Raw genomic sequence first — 14,568 nt, 5'->3', positions numbered from 1 at the left:
GGATGTTCGGCGTAGTTCGAAGATTCTTCTTTCTGGGTTGTAGGGTGTTCAGATAGTCGCGACTCCAAGCGCGCCAGAAATGTTCGCGCATAAGTTGCAGGTGTTGCCATCTAGTTAGACGTGCTGCCTTGACGTCTTCCAAGGATGGCTCGGGTATGGCAGTGAGAGGGCGTCCAATCAGATAGTGGGCTGGCGTGATCACCAGTGGGTCTGCCGGGTCGTTGGAGATGGTGAAAAGTGGTCGAGAATTTAGCACAGCTTCGATTTCTACCAGAACGGTGGATAGCTCCTCGAACGTGAGCTTTACGTTGCCGACAATACGCTTTAGATGGCTCTTGGCGGACTTGACGGCGGCCTCCCAAAGGCCACCGAATTCGGGTGCGTCCGGTGGGATGAAGTGCCACTCGATCTCACGGTTGCGGCAGAATTTCTCGATGGTGTTAACGGCTTGCTGATCCCGGAACTGTTGGAACAAGGCGTTCAGTTCATTGTTGGCACCTCGGAAGTTGGTTGCATTATCCGAGTGCAGCTGTTGGATCATTCCTCGTCGTCCAAGGAATCGCTTCAGGGACGCCAGAAAGGCATCGGTCTTAAGTCGGAAACCGCTTCTAGGTGGACGGCCTTGGTGGTCATACAAACAAAGACGGCCACATATGATTTCACTACAGCAGGACGGCGCACACCTTGCTTAATCAGGAAAGGCCCGGCGTAGTCCACTCCGGTCACGGCAAATGGGGGCGATGGTACCACTCTCGATGCTGGCAGGTTTCCCATCAGTTGGCTGGTATTGGTTGGATTAATCCGGAAGCATCTCACACACTTACGTGTAATTTGCCGGATGGTGGAGCGAGCGTTCAGAAGCCAATATCGTTGTCTCATGGCGTTCATCAGGCCAGACTGCCCGACGTGAAGCTGTTCGACGTGCATCTGTCGAATCAAAAGGCGTACCACCGGGTCCTTGTCTGGTAAGATGATGGGATGACGGCTCTCGAACGGTAGTTGTGAGCGATCGAGTCGACCGCCCACACGAAGTAGACCATCGGTATAGATAGGACGCAGGTTTGCCAACTTCTTGCAGGGTTCGTGGGCAACAACTCGTTGAATCTCGTCCGCCAAATGAACGAACTGAACCACGTGGATTATAGCTTCGGTTGCCTGTCGCAGTTCCGGTATCATCAGGTGATGGTTTGTCTTCCGCTCGGCAGGGTTCTTCATACGGCAGTTACCAACGAATCGCAAGACGTAGCCCATTACACGTTGGATTTTGCGGAAGCTGCTGTATCTGGAGAAAAATGGGAAAGGTTCCATACTCACAGCTGCGGTGACGGTGACTGGTTTCAGCTCTGGCAGCAACGGATCTGGTACTTCTTCGGGTGGATCGATGTCGCATTTCACTCTCTGGAGGAACTCAGGGCCATTCCACCAAAGGTTGTTGTTCTCCAAGGCTCCAGGTAGTTGGCCGCGCGAGACGATGTCGGCAGGGTTCTGCAGCGATCTAACGTACTCCCACCGGAATCCACCAGTGTGTTCTTGAATTACAGCGATTCGGTTTCGGACGAATAATAGGAGTTGGTTGAGCGGTTTCTTGATCCAGGCTAGGACAATCGTACTGTCACACCAAAGTACAATTTCCCGGAACTCCATATCCAGGGCAGGTAATACCTTCAGAACTAATCGTGTCAGCAGGAGAGCGGCGCAAAGTTCTTTTCGTGGGATGGAAAGATCGTGAAGAGGGGCCAACTTGGATTTGCTTGTCAGTAGGCGGAGCTTCGCTGAACCATCGTTGAAGAGGCTTCGTAGGTAGATGCAGGCCCCGTACGCCACTGTTGAGGCATCGGAGAACCCGTGCAATTCGAACGCGACGACTCCTTGGAATGTCACGCATCTTGGGATGGCGATGTTGTGCAAATGCGACAACGAAGCTTGAAGTTCTTGCCACTTTTGCGCCGTGTTTTCATCAATCGGATCGTCCCATCCGACCTTGAGCTGCCACAACCGTTGAGCCATTAGTTTTGCCAATACGATGACTGGAGAGACCAGCCCAAGAGGGTCGAAGAATTTGGCTATCTCCGAATACATTACCCTCTTCGTAACACGTTGTTGTAATGGCGGCGGTAGCTTCGGATGGTTTGCAATGTACAGCGTATCGGCATTCGGATCCCAGAGCAAGCCAAGGACCTTGATAGCTTCGTTTACATCACGTTCTTCTAACGGTACCCTTTTTTCCTGGTCTTCCACGGGAATGCGCTCGAGAAATTCTTTGGAGTTCGGGCACCATTTATGTATCGGAAAACCACCACGTCCTAGGAGCTGCTTCAATTGTTGTTGAGCTTCGATTGCATCTTCCACCGAGTCTGCGCCGGACAGTACATCGTCCATGTACGTCTCCTCCTTTACAATGCGAGAGGCGATAGGAAAAAACTCACCTTCTTCCTCGACGAGCTGTACCAGGCACCTTGTTGCGAGGTATGGAGCGGATGCTGTACCGTAGGTAACAGTACACAGTTCCAGAACCCGTAGCTTCTGCGACGGGTGTGGTCTCCAGAAGATTCTGAGGAAACGTCGATCTTGTAGTGCTTGCAGTACCTGCCGGTACATCTTGGCAACGTCTCCAGAAAAGGCGATCTTGAACTTTCGGAAGCGTAGGACGATGAAATGCAGATCATTCTGCACCATAGGACCGACTTGCAGGACTTCGTTTAAAGACAGCTTTTCGGATGACGACTTGGCACTTGCATCGAACACGACACGACATTTTGTGCTCGAGCTGGACGGACGCAGTACAGCGTGATGTGGAAGATAATACCTCTGCTGGTTGGGAGGATCATCAGCTTCATTGATTTCACGGCAATGTTCGAGAACCTCGTACTCTCGAACGAACTCTACGTACTGCGCTTGTAGTTCGGGATTGTTCATCAGTCGTTTCTCCAGCATCAGGAACCTCTTCAGAGCTAAAGCACGGCAATCGTCCAGCTGCGAAGAATTTTCGTTGAACGGCAAGCTCACGATAAATCTTCCGGACTCGTCACGCTGGTATGTGGACAGAAAGTGTGCTTCGCATGCCATCTCCTCGGTTGATAACTTGGGTACGTCCGGCACTTCCTCGATTTGCCAGAACTTGTACATCTTTCGCTCGATGTCTTCAAGAGAAACGTGGCTGGCATGCTGAACTGATACGTTGGAAATCTGTGGCTCGACGATGACACCAGATACGATCCACCCAAGGTGAGTGTCTCGCAACTGTGGCAGGTTGTCCGCCAGGTTGAGTTGGCTTGGCTTCAGTATATCAAAAAACAGCTCTGCGCCGATCAACAGGTCCACCTTATCGGGCGTGTGGAACTCGGGATCGGCAAGAACCACTCCAGCAGGGATGTCCCAATTGTTGATGTTGATCTTCGACGATGGAATTGTGCCCGTTACTTTCGGCGTCACTAGGCACTCGAGGCTGGCTTGGAAGTTGGATACTCGGGACTTGAATTTCAGCGTCACCTTGTCACGAGCGAGGGTGCGCAACGCGTTGATACCGGTGATCGAAACGTTGGCTGGCTTCTTCGGCAGACCCAGGCGATTGGCCATGTCTTCGGTCACGAAATTCACCTGGGAGCCGCTGTCCAACAGGACGCGGCATGGATGGGGATGACTCTTCTTATCAAACACCTGCACCACTGCGGTAAGCAGTAGTACCGTCTTGGTCGACTGGGCGAAGTTTGACGAACAGGTGGTGGACACAGGATGTTCCACGGGGGCAAGAATCTTCTGCACCGACGTCGACGGTTGACTCGGAGCAGCCGGAACCGGTGGCGGGATTGCCATAGATTCCGCGGAAAGAGAAATGTTTGGCATTTTCTCCTGGGTGGGTGCCCCATCATCATGGAGCAACGTGTGGTGTCGGCGCTGACACTTGTGACACGTCTTGATTGAAGGGCAGTTCTTGGAACGGTGTCCTTTGCGCAGGCAGTTAAAGCAGACTCCTGCGGCTCGGATCTTTTCGTTCTTCTGGGAAGCGGTTAGGTTGTTCAGGGCAGTGCACTGGAAGTTCCGATGATCACCACCACAAATCTCACATGCTTGGGACGCATTGGTGGAAACTGCGTGGCTCTTCTGCGGCTGAACTCTTAAAGGTAGCTGGGCTTGTTTTGGCTTGATTGTTGGCGGCACTGACTGGAACGCTGCTTCGCAGTTTTCCAGAATCTGGCATCTGGATTTCAGGAACTCGATGACTTGGGAATACTTCGGAAGATCTCCTTTTTTCTGGGTCCCTTCCCAGGACTTACGGGTCGATTTATCAAGTGCTGAAATTATCAGATACACAATGATGTGTTCTGAAACTCCGGTGATTTGTTGCTGAAGGTAGCGCAAACTTTCGACGTGGTGAGTGGTTTCGTTCAGCAATGTTCGCAATTCCTTATGAGACTCCGACGTCATCTTCTTGAGGAACAACAACCCACGGATGTGAGTTTCCACTATGACTCGCTTGTTCTCGTATCGGTCCGTTAAAATGGTCCAAGCTTGCTCGTAGTTACCCTCGCTTAGGAGCTTAGCGTCCAGAACTCCAGTAGCATCTCCGATAAGAGCTTTATCGAGGTGATACAATTTTATGGCATTTGTATCCCCCGAGTTGGCCATCAGGTCCTGGAAGATGGCCTTGAACTTGGGCCATGCGTCGTAACTCCCATCGAACGTTGGGATTGGTGCTTTTAACGGTTGCTGCTGGATAATCACGTGAGGTGCTGCTGGAATGGCTGGAGGAACCTTTGGAGTGGCTCGAGCTTTTGCCTCTAGCAGTAACTCTTCCACAGCATTGGATACGTCGTAGTACAATTTCTCGAAGCTTGCGTATTCGTCATCCTGTCCATCGAGCGCTTCATCGGGTACCAGGGCTATTACCGTGCTGTGAAATTGGCTGTACTCAGCGTAGGTAACAGCCAGGTTCTTGGATAGCACACCAAGTTGTGCCAATCCAAGCGTCTCATTGATCAACGTCCGATTAATCCGCACCAACTTCATTTTCGCTTGGGAACCAATCCACGATATTTCTTTGCTGTAGCTTCATCCCAGTCGGCTTCCCATTCGTCGAATCCATGGAACGATCCAGATCCATCCGATGGTGACGGATTTCCTTGTTGCTGTTCGACACCAGCATCTTGCACGCCATCGCGAGTCGCACCAGCATCTTGCACACCATCGCGTGTCGACGAACGCGTAATAGGCATTTTCGTATTTTTACGAAATCACTTTGTCTTTAATTTGTCGCGAACGCGCACACGAACTCGATTCACTTGTTTATTCGCGCACGACGGGCATCGGCAACAGCGGAAGCAGTTTTGTTTTGGCACTGTTTGCTAGCGTAGCTCGTCCTTTTCCCCACTCGGAAGGCGGCAGGCAGTTCGATCCTTTTGGTAGGACTGGGCAAACTTTCGGGCGAAAGCTTCTTCAAACGGCTCGCTATCCGGTTCGTGATGGACCAAATTGATGTTCGGTCTGGGAAGGCACTTTCCCTTTCGGCAGTGGACTGTATCGGCAATGATTGGTGGAGGAGGCAAGCGTCGATCTAAATCAAACTCTTTGAGCTCTGAAAAGAGCTGGGGGTGGGGTTCAACGCTTGCTCCGAACCAGGGATGCTTGCTGGGTAATTATTCAAACGGCGAACGGCTACGCTAGTAACTACTTTATTTCTCTACTGCTTTTGTTTGCAAAGGTTTGCTTTCTTCTGCTGCTTGCTGATGCTTACTCGTGGCCGGTCAAAAGGTAACTGATTGTCAGTTTGCCTAATGGGTGCCACTTTTATAGGAGCGCGCTGTCTGCGCATGGTGATATGGACGTCGCTGATTGGTTAGTGTTGTTTGTCGCTGTTCGTCAGCGGCGATTGTCAAGATGGTTGGTTCACTTTCGGCGGAGACGGAACAATGTTGTTCGTCTTGGTAAGTTTCTTTCGACATAAATTTCATCTACATTTTTATGAATATTAAAATATTTATTATTCACAAATCTGCTCTTTTTCACGATTTACATATAATAGTAAACTTTCTCTTAAAATTTACAAGTTTACTGCCATCCTTACATTGTGACACTGTGCACTTTTGTGTAGCCCGTCTACATTGACTGCCTAACATCATGATGTCCTTTTTTTCGGCAATGCCAAATACATTTTATCGTTTTTCCCGTCAAGTGTAGCTGTGTACAGCTTTATAAGCTGTTGATTCAACGTTCCGACGTACCAGGTATGTTATGATCTAAAGAATTACACCTTCCTAAAACATCAATTAGTGACTGTCTCCAAACTAAAAGTACTTCCCCCAGCGGATCGATTGCATTTCTTTTTAAGAATCGATTGGTTTCGTTCTATTTCTGTATTAATAAAATTATTATTATTTTAACTTAATTAACATAAAGCAAAAATAAACCACAACGCAAAATTATGTGCACAGTGTGTTATTTCATTATTTCTGATTTTTTTTTTTATAACTAAGCGCATGTTTGTTTGTAATGGCGAAAGGTACTCACGTACTTTTCGAAAATAGACAGGAAATAATATGGCCGCAAAACAAATGTGTTGGTTTCCTCTGTTACTGCTGATTATCATCGTTGAATCGTCGTGCAGTTCTTGTGTAGATACCTATATTGTTTCGATTTCTTCGCGATAGGAGCGCGATTTGTAGACAATCAGTATTTATATTTACAATTTGATTCTTTCTCCCGTTTTATTGATCAGTTTCGGTTCACATTTCTTAACAAAAAAGAATTGTATGTGCCTATGTTCTATCACTACAATAAAAATACGATCAACATTTTTTTTTTACTTTCCTCAATAGTTTTGTTCTCCCCGACTTGGTAGAACATCTTAGAAAATATCATCTACCGTCATACTGTCGTACCTATGTACACGATGTGTGATAAAGAAAAAAAAACTGCAACACATTTTAAAACTCTTGTTATAAGTAACGCAAGGTGAAATTCTAGTGTATACTCTGGCGAAACGACGTTCTCTCTAGCTCACTGGCTTAAATTATACTTTCAAGGTTCGAAGTAAATTAGATACAATTTATTATCCTTATGGTTCCTATTAGAAGGAAAAAATGCTATAAATTAAACCATATTAGTTTTTGTACAAAAATAGTGTTGTACATCCAATTCGTTCTTAAAAGTAGCGGTTTTCCTCATTTTCTAGGGCAATTGAAAATCATGATAACATGGTTAAACTAAACTATTCAATTGGTCACATTTTCGCCCTTATGAAAGCTTAACTTTGTTGGTCAACATAATAATATTGTTTGTATCAAAAAATATAGGCAAATATACACATAAACATTGCTTGATAGGAAATTTCTAAGAGACGAAATCAAGGAGAAAACGGATTACAAGACTTCATGTTTAATCATAGTACTAAGCTCCGGATGCCGTCCGGGTTGATAATCAATGGGACCAACTGCCACTGACGATTGGTGCTGATGAACTATTCGCTGCTGTTGTTGTTGTTGTTGCTGTTGCTGATACATATGTTGGTAATCAGCGCTCTCGCTGACAACGATTGCATTGGCAGACGCATAGTTGTGATGATTATCTCCACTTGGGGCTCCACCCACAGTACCGACTAAAGTTGCATCCTTGTAATCCAAAATCTCTCCCATAACTATCTGCTGCGAGTGTGGGTGGTGCTGTTGGTGTTGTTGCTGCTGCTGCTGCTGCTGATGTTGCTGATGGTGAGCTATATTTACAGTAATGCCATTTTTATCCTCGATATCAGCGCAAGAATTTTGCCGCTGCTGTTGTTGCTGTTGGTGCGCTTGTGGTTGCTGAGGGACTTGTTGTGAAGTAATGACGGCCCCTGATGGATGATGGATAATGAAACCGCCCCCGTTGGTGCTTGTAGCAATGGCCATGCCATGGGGTGCCTCGACTGTCGTTGCGGCGGCCGATGCCGTTGGCATTACTAGCGATGAAGTTGCATTGCTACTGTGGCCACCAATATTGCCCACTGTTGAATTATTAGCACCAACAGCAGAAACAGTCGTTCCAGCAGTATTCAGCATATTTCATCCCACCTCATTTTTCAGTATGAATACTTTCTTCATTTCCTCCGTACCATCCGGTTTGGTTATACGGAGCATAGCCTCCTCTCACTCGACGTTCGACTGCCTTGACGAGTCGTGAATGATTTCGTACTTGATAACCTGGGCGGTGTTGCTCTCAAGAACCTGAACCTGTTTAAGAGTAAAAGGAAAGCCTGCGTGAGTTACTATATTCCAGTTATCTAAACATCTTAGGCATGCTTTTATAGTATTTTTAAGTTAGCTACAAATGAGCGGATACTATAACCGATTGATAGACTGATGAAAAATATAATAGATACGAAGGAACCTGAAGTAACCTTAAGGCTCTGCCCCGTAACGTGGGTAGATCACCTTTTCGTGGTACGTTACGGGATGTAAGATCTACCACCGATTCCTAGTCCTGACTACTTCAAACTAGGGGAACAGGATTTTTCAGTAATCCAAGGATTGTCTACCAAGGATGATCTTGAAACAAGGAAAAAAAATGAGTTAGTTGTCTTCATCTATGTGATTCCTAATCTTCTATTCGTTGTTCCCTAGTTTGAAGTGGTTAAGACTAGCGTTCTGATGCAAGGTCATTATCGGTGTCATACCTTAATTTTGTTGCTAAGGAATCCAATTTTGACTGACAAAGGGGCGCGCCTTTGGAGAGTGTTTCAACACTCCGAAGGGTATAAATAGCGGGACCTTTCAATTAGAGTTGGATCCTTGCGATAAATGCAAGAGTGTTCCTTTTGGTTTGTTTTTTTTTCCGTCGATCTTGTTTTCCGTGCTGAGCACCAATGCTACCGACATGCCAGGAAAGCAGCTTCCACACCTGGACCCTACCTATCGACCCATCAACTCATGAACCGGGGACCAACGGCTTTACTTCCCATCCGAAGGAAGGCGTGATCAGAGATGTAAATGCAAGAGTGGCAACTGTAAAAAAAATCGAATACTTCATCATTTCTCAATAGTGATGGAGTAATACGACATGCACTAAACTAAAGACACGGGATATACTACAATAGATCAATTTACTGGTCGCAGTAGTGTTAGGTCCCGAACAGAGGAAAAAAAACCTTAAGGCTAGCCTTATTTTTTTATGGATCTCATTATCACTTCGAAACTTTTAGATCTATTCTGTTCGGTGTGTGAGGTGAGGTGAAGTGACAATTGCAAATCAAATGGAGAGTCCCCTCATCTCACACGCCACGCAGAATAAGAGCACTAATATAAGCTCCCACGATATATGACAATACAACAATGAAACTGTTTATGCCCGTTTGCAGCCAGTGTATCAAAGACGGAGTATACACTGGAAAGTTGTCACGTAGTTTGCATGTGAAATTTCACGTAATTCTTCCCCCCCACCCTTATCACGTTGTTCTTATACATAATGCATTGCTTTCACACATTTGTGACCTTCTCCCCATAAGAACGTGACGTATTTAATGGATGCTCCCTAATGTAACGAATGAAAATTGTCTCCTCTATCCAATAGTATTTTTACCTTGCGTGAGTTAATAGTCGTTTGCACGGAATCGTCGGAGGAACTGAAAAGTGTCAGTTGCTAAAATTGCTTGCCAAATTTAAAACCGAATATGTTTGCATGTGTGCGGCACTGTAATCACATAAATCGTTCTTAGTTACAGTACTTGTTCGTTAACTGGACTAAAAGCGCAGCCCAGTTAACGAATTCCACTCGCCAACTGGGCTGTCTTGTCAAACGTCAAAAAAACATTGAGGGGAACTTCGACGTTAAAAAAATTCACGTGCATAGAATTTAAATAGTGTAAAGTTTGTTGTTGTTATTTTCTCAGCATTCAAACTCGTGAATTAAGAAAGGTTTAACGCTTTCGTTTAAAAGGCTTTCAAGCCTTGATTTCGGTGTGAAATGAAAATAATTTCAAATTTCTTTATATTAACATTCCATTCGAATACCCTTCACCAATTATGACAACGAAATGTCAAACTAAATGTGACGTCTATTTTTACGTATAACTTGCGTACAGCGAACAAGCGCTGTAGTTCTTAGTGTTCTGCTTTCTTTATTAAAGACAGGGTGACCACCGGGGGCCTGACTGGCAGCCATGTTTTTGATGCTATCATCTGCTCTTGTCTTTCTGCTTATAACACGATTTCCGTTCCTTTCCACCATGTATACGTCAGGCGGACCGTATTTAAATAAGGCCCGTGATGTTGCCTACTGTCAAACGTATAGGATTGATCGCTCTGAGACTTGGAAGCATATTAAGGGTTATAACAAATTACACAACAATTTATAGAATCTAGTGGACAAACCCTGGAAATTTTAGTAAAATTTAAAAGAATTCAAAGTGTTGATTTCGAACAAATATTGAGAAGGATTCCCACACAGTTTTTGAAGGAGAAGTTCTGAGCAGAATTCCAGAACTATTCTGACATGAAATCCTTAGAAATTGTTGGATGAATGTGGAGGGATTTCTGTGGAGAAAAATTCAAGTTCTAAATGAAATTGTTAGGTAATTTTAGATTATTTAAAAAGGAGTAGTTAAACACAAAACTGCTGAAAATTCTTACGTGATTCTGAGGAGATTTGTATGGGGATCGTGAGGAAAATGACAGATGAATTTTAAAAAGAATTCCAAGAGAATTATGATCAGAATTCAACAAGAAACAGAGTGCTAAGAGTGTTCTGGCAATAATTTCAACTCTAGTGCGAAAGATTCATCACAAAATTGATTGCAAAAAATTTGTTGATAATTATAAAGAAATTCTTTGAAATAATCCAAGGGGTTTCTAAATAAAATCTCGAAATTCTGCTGTTTTGAATAGAGCTAAAAGAAATTTTTGAAAAGATTTTCAAAGGAATCAAAGTCTCCGGAATTCTAAGAAGGATGTATCGATTCTTTGGACAAAATCTTCCCGGTGGTGCCATTTAATTCCAGAGTTTTCCCGGTGATAACAAATTCTCAGATTTTTCCCGGGACGCATTTCTTTTAATCGAGCACTTAAAAAACCTGAACACCCCTCATTTGTAGGTGTGTCCGTGCAGAATGATGCCTCTATTTTGATTTTGACATTTCAAGAGCAAATTTTCATTACGTCGAAAGTAACAAAGGTAAACAAAGTCGAACTATCAGTGTCAATCGATACTCCTTCTATAACACCCAAGTAACCACCAAGCTTGCTAACTACCCGATAATCGCTTTTTTTTTGCGATATAAGGTAAATATAGTGTTTCCGAACTTTATATCAATCGTATAGCAGCTTTATATATCAAAAAGGGCGATTAACGGGCTTGTTGGTTACTTGGACACTATATACTGTCCAAATATAGGCTCACGTCCCATTTTTAAATTTTTTTACCAGTCAAATTGTAATCATCTTCCGATCAAAATATTTTTCGATGTTACTTAAGTCACCCGATTTCTATGGAGAAGCCGTTTGTCTTAAGTAACAGCGCAGAGAAACCCGTGAAAGGTGTACGTTCGTCGTTTCGCTTTCTCAATCCATCAGAAATCGAGCTGATTGTTGCTAAGATGATTTCGGTGGTCCTGAAATGATGAATGGGCTGCACGTAAGGAGACGTGATTGATAATACACTTTGACTTAGGTAACATTAAGGGACCACTAAACGACGTATAATAACTTTTGACACAAAAACCAGTATATTTTAACATGAAAGCTAACGATCTGCTTTGTATGATTAAAACCCTGCTTAATATGTTAAACATTGCTATCACTATGAGATTATATGTGTGGAAATAAGAATAACTTTTCGGTCATAATTTATTTTTCTCGGATCGGTGGGAAAGTTACTTCCGACATAATGAAAATTTGCTCTTCAGTTATCAAAATGGCGTCCAAGCAAGAGGAACAAAGCATCAACATTTCGCACGCCAGCAGTTCCATTTCAACGACGATTTTTTTTTTTAATTTTTCGATCGACCTTCTACGATTATGTTGAAACTTTGCACAGTTGTTTGTTATTGTCCAACATGCCATTTTACATATTTGGTTCCCTAGTTTTGCACACGACTAACACTTGAACAGAGCCTATGCAAAAATGATACGCATCAATAGAAAAATATATATCTCGTGAACGATTTGTTTGATCAAGATGGTGTCTTTGAAGAAGTTGCGGACAATTATTGTGCCTTCCAAGAAAAAATATACACTGTAAAAAATTATAATATTTTTTACAAAAGAAATCAAAATTATCACACAAAAAATTACTCAAATTGCATATTTTTTTTTAAATTATTTTTTTTTATATTTATTTTGTAGTTTAGATAAAGTAATACCTACTGACACTGTGCATTTGCTGGGCAAATCATAAACAAAAAAGTTATGAATTATTGAAAAATAAGTATTTTCCAAAATACTACCAATACGCCTGAATTTAGAAAGAGACGACATGTCAAAATTGTCTGTCATAGTCATAGGAAAAGTCATTCCAATCGAGCAGAAGACCTGTCAAATTGATAAGATGTCACCTCTTTATAAATTTAGGCTCTTTATAGGGAACCATATATGTAAAATGGCATGTTGGGCAATAACAAACAACTGTGCAAAGCTTCATCATAATCGTAAAAGGTCGATCCGAAACGATTTGCGAATCTGTGTGGAACTGCTCACGCGCATCGCTAAAATCCGAAATTCTCGCACGCCGAGTTAGCGAAATTGCTAAAAATCCCTATAATAAAGAATTTGAAAAAAATGTACGTGTGGCTTGAAAAGCGACATTACCATTGCAACCGGGACCGTCAACCAGGCAATGTACGTGACGAGTGTCTGTAAAAACGTCTGCTGCCTTTCCTGAAGCAACACGATTGTTCTGTGCTGTTTTGACCGGATTTGGTATCCTGCCATTACGAGAAAAAGGTTATGGAGTGGTATGCCGCCAATAACGCGTAGGGCAAAGGACAAGAACCCTCCGAACACGCCAGAGCTTCGCCCAGTCGAAAAATATTGACCCATCGTCAACATGAAGAAGACCCAAAAAACTACGGATATTTACGGAAATAGTGACCAAATAGTGACTTGTAAATAGCCATTTATGTGGTAACTTAGAAATTCAAATACGGTTTGATATTGAAATAAACTTTTTATGACATGGAACTAACTTACAATCAAATTTCATAAATTCGTCTCATTTAATCGAATCTCACAACGGAATCTCCTGTGAAGAGCATTTGAAGTGATTTGAATTATTTACTTTTGCTTACGTTCTACATGATGACTAGCAAATAGTAATTCCCATTTTTTTATGATCTTGAATTTGATTCTGTGTCTGATATTTGACGTTAAGCATCTCCGACTATGTAAAACGTTAAATTCACTCCCTGAAGGCTCCTTCCATAAATCCATTTTAAATTTATTTGAATTCTCTTTAGAATTTCCATGCAATTGACTTCAGACATTTCATAAATTTCTGCTTAGAATAATCTTGGACCCCTCCCCTGCGTTCAATTGGAAATTCAATTCGTATTCTCCTTAGAATTTAGAATTCCCATAGTATTTCCTCAGAATTCTCAAAACAAAAATCCATCACAGAATAACTTTGAAAATCTTCTCAAAATTCCTTTGAGATTGAACCCACAAAAAGCTGATTGGAATTCTTCTCGGAATTTTTTTTTTCGAACTCTTAAGAATTCTCTTGGAAGTATCTTCAGAAATCATCCCAGAATTCTTTTAGAACTATCCGCAGAGACCATCTTTGGAGTTCACGGGATTTTCATGGAATTTTCATCAGAGCCAAATTTCAGAACAAATTTCAGAACAAATTTTGAATTCTTATTATAATTGGACCTAGAATCCTCATCATCATTCTTCTCAGAACTCTCGTTAAAATTCGCTCTCAATTATATTGGAATTATTTCCAAAATTGTTTCGGAGCTGAATTTTGCGTCTCTAATAATTTAAACAATAATCAAAAGCGACGCTCGTATGTGTTAAGCCAAGTTTAACTATGTAGGTAAACCTGGCTTAAGATTTAAGCAGAGATGAAGAAATCGGTCCTCAGAACACTTAATTTTACATGAGACTTTCGTAGTTTGTACTTTGGTATTCTTCTCTGATATATATTGGTGTCATTCAGAATTCTTTTAAATTTACTTTGGATTTTTTAAAGTTCTTAATCATCCTTGAAAGACTTTTGAAAACCTATTACAGATAAATACCTTTGGAACATAGCCGGTCGAACTCCAGACGAATCTAATCGAAATTGAAGGCATTTCCCAATATTTTTCCTGGTGTTCTAAAGTTTTGCGGTTCACTGGTCACCCTGATTTAAATTTTCAATTTTTGTTAAAACTACTGTATACTTTCTTAGTGCCAAGTACCCAATTTAAACATTTTGTTGATATTTTTAAATTTCATTCTATTTTAGGGAAATAGTGACTTTAGTGACTTTTTGGAGTAAAAAGTAACTTTTTAGTGACTGGCTTCAAAATAGTGACCAAGTCACTAAAAAGTGACCTGCTCATTACCCCTAGGTATGTCCCGAAGAAACAATACGAATACAGTGAAAAATGAAAAAGATATAGAT

The 14,568-nt window shown here is 42.6% G+C and overlaps 3 protein-coding genes across 7 annotated transcripts in view; all 3 read right to left on the bottom strand.

Moving 5' to 3' along the window:
• Positions 1 to 564: 564 nt before the first annotated feature.
• On the bottom strand, positions 565 to 5,007 carry LOC135698406 (uncharacterized). Its single transcript, XM_065218381.1, has one exon. It carries the CDS (start codon positions 5,005 to 5,007, stop codon positions 565 to 567), a length of 4,443 nt encoding a protein of 1,480 aa, XP_065074453.1.
• Positions 5,008 to 5,953: 946 nt separating this feature from the next.
• Positions 5,954 to 14,568, bottom strand: part of cg (combgap) — a 75,498-nt gene continuing 66,883 nt past the window's right edge. For all 5 annotated transcript variants that reach the window (XM_065218302.1, XM_065218305.1, XM_065218301.1 and 2 more), the window contains exon 12: positions 5,954 to 8,201. In XM_065218302.1, the coding sequence (XP_065074374.1) occupies positions 8,118 to 8,201 (84 nt within the window). In that variant the 3' untranslated portion in view covers positions 5,954 to 8,117. The remainder of the gene's footprint in view (positions 8,202 to 14,568) is intronic.
• LOC135698404 (myb-like protein Q) lies at positions 7,356 to 8,030 on the bottom strand. Its single transcript, XM_065218380.1, has one exon. The coding sequence runs from the start codon at positions 8,028 to 8,030 to the stop codon at positions 7,356 to 7,358; it is 675 nt and encodes a 224-aa protein (XP_065074452.1).

The sequence above is a fragment of the Ochlerotatus camptorhynchus genome, unplaced genomic scaffold, assembly GCF_037179485.1.
Source record: "Ochlerotatus camptorhynchus isolate MF236.1 unplaced genomic scaffold, CSIRO-AGI_Acam_v1.1 ptg000085l, whole genome shotgun sequence".
In the NCBI taxonomy this organism is placed as follows: Eukaryota; Metazoa; Arthropoda; class Insecta; order Diptera; family Culicidae; genus Ochlerotatus; species Ochlerotatus camptorhynchus.
Note: the sequence above shows the minus strand (reverse complement) of the source record. Positions and strands in the feature narration are given on the sequence as shown.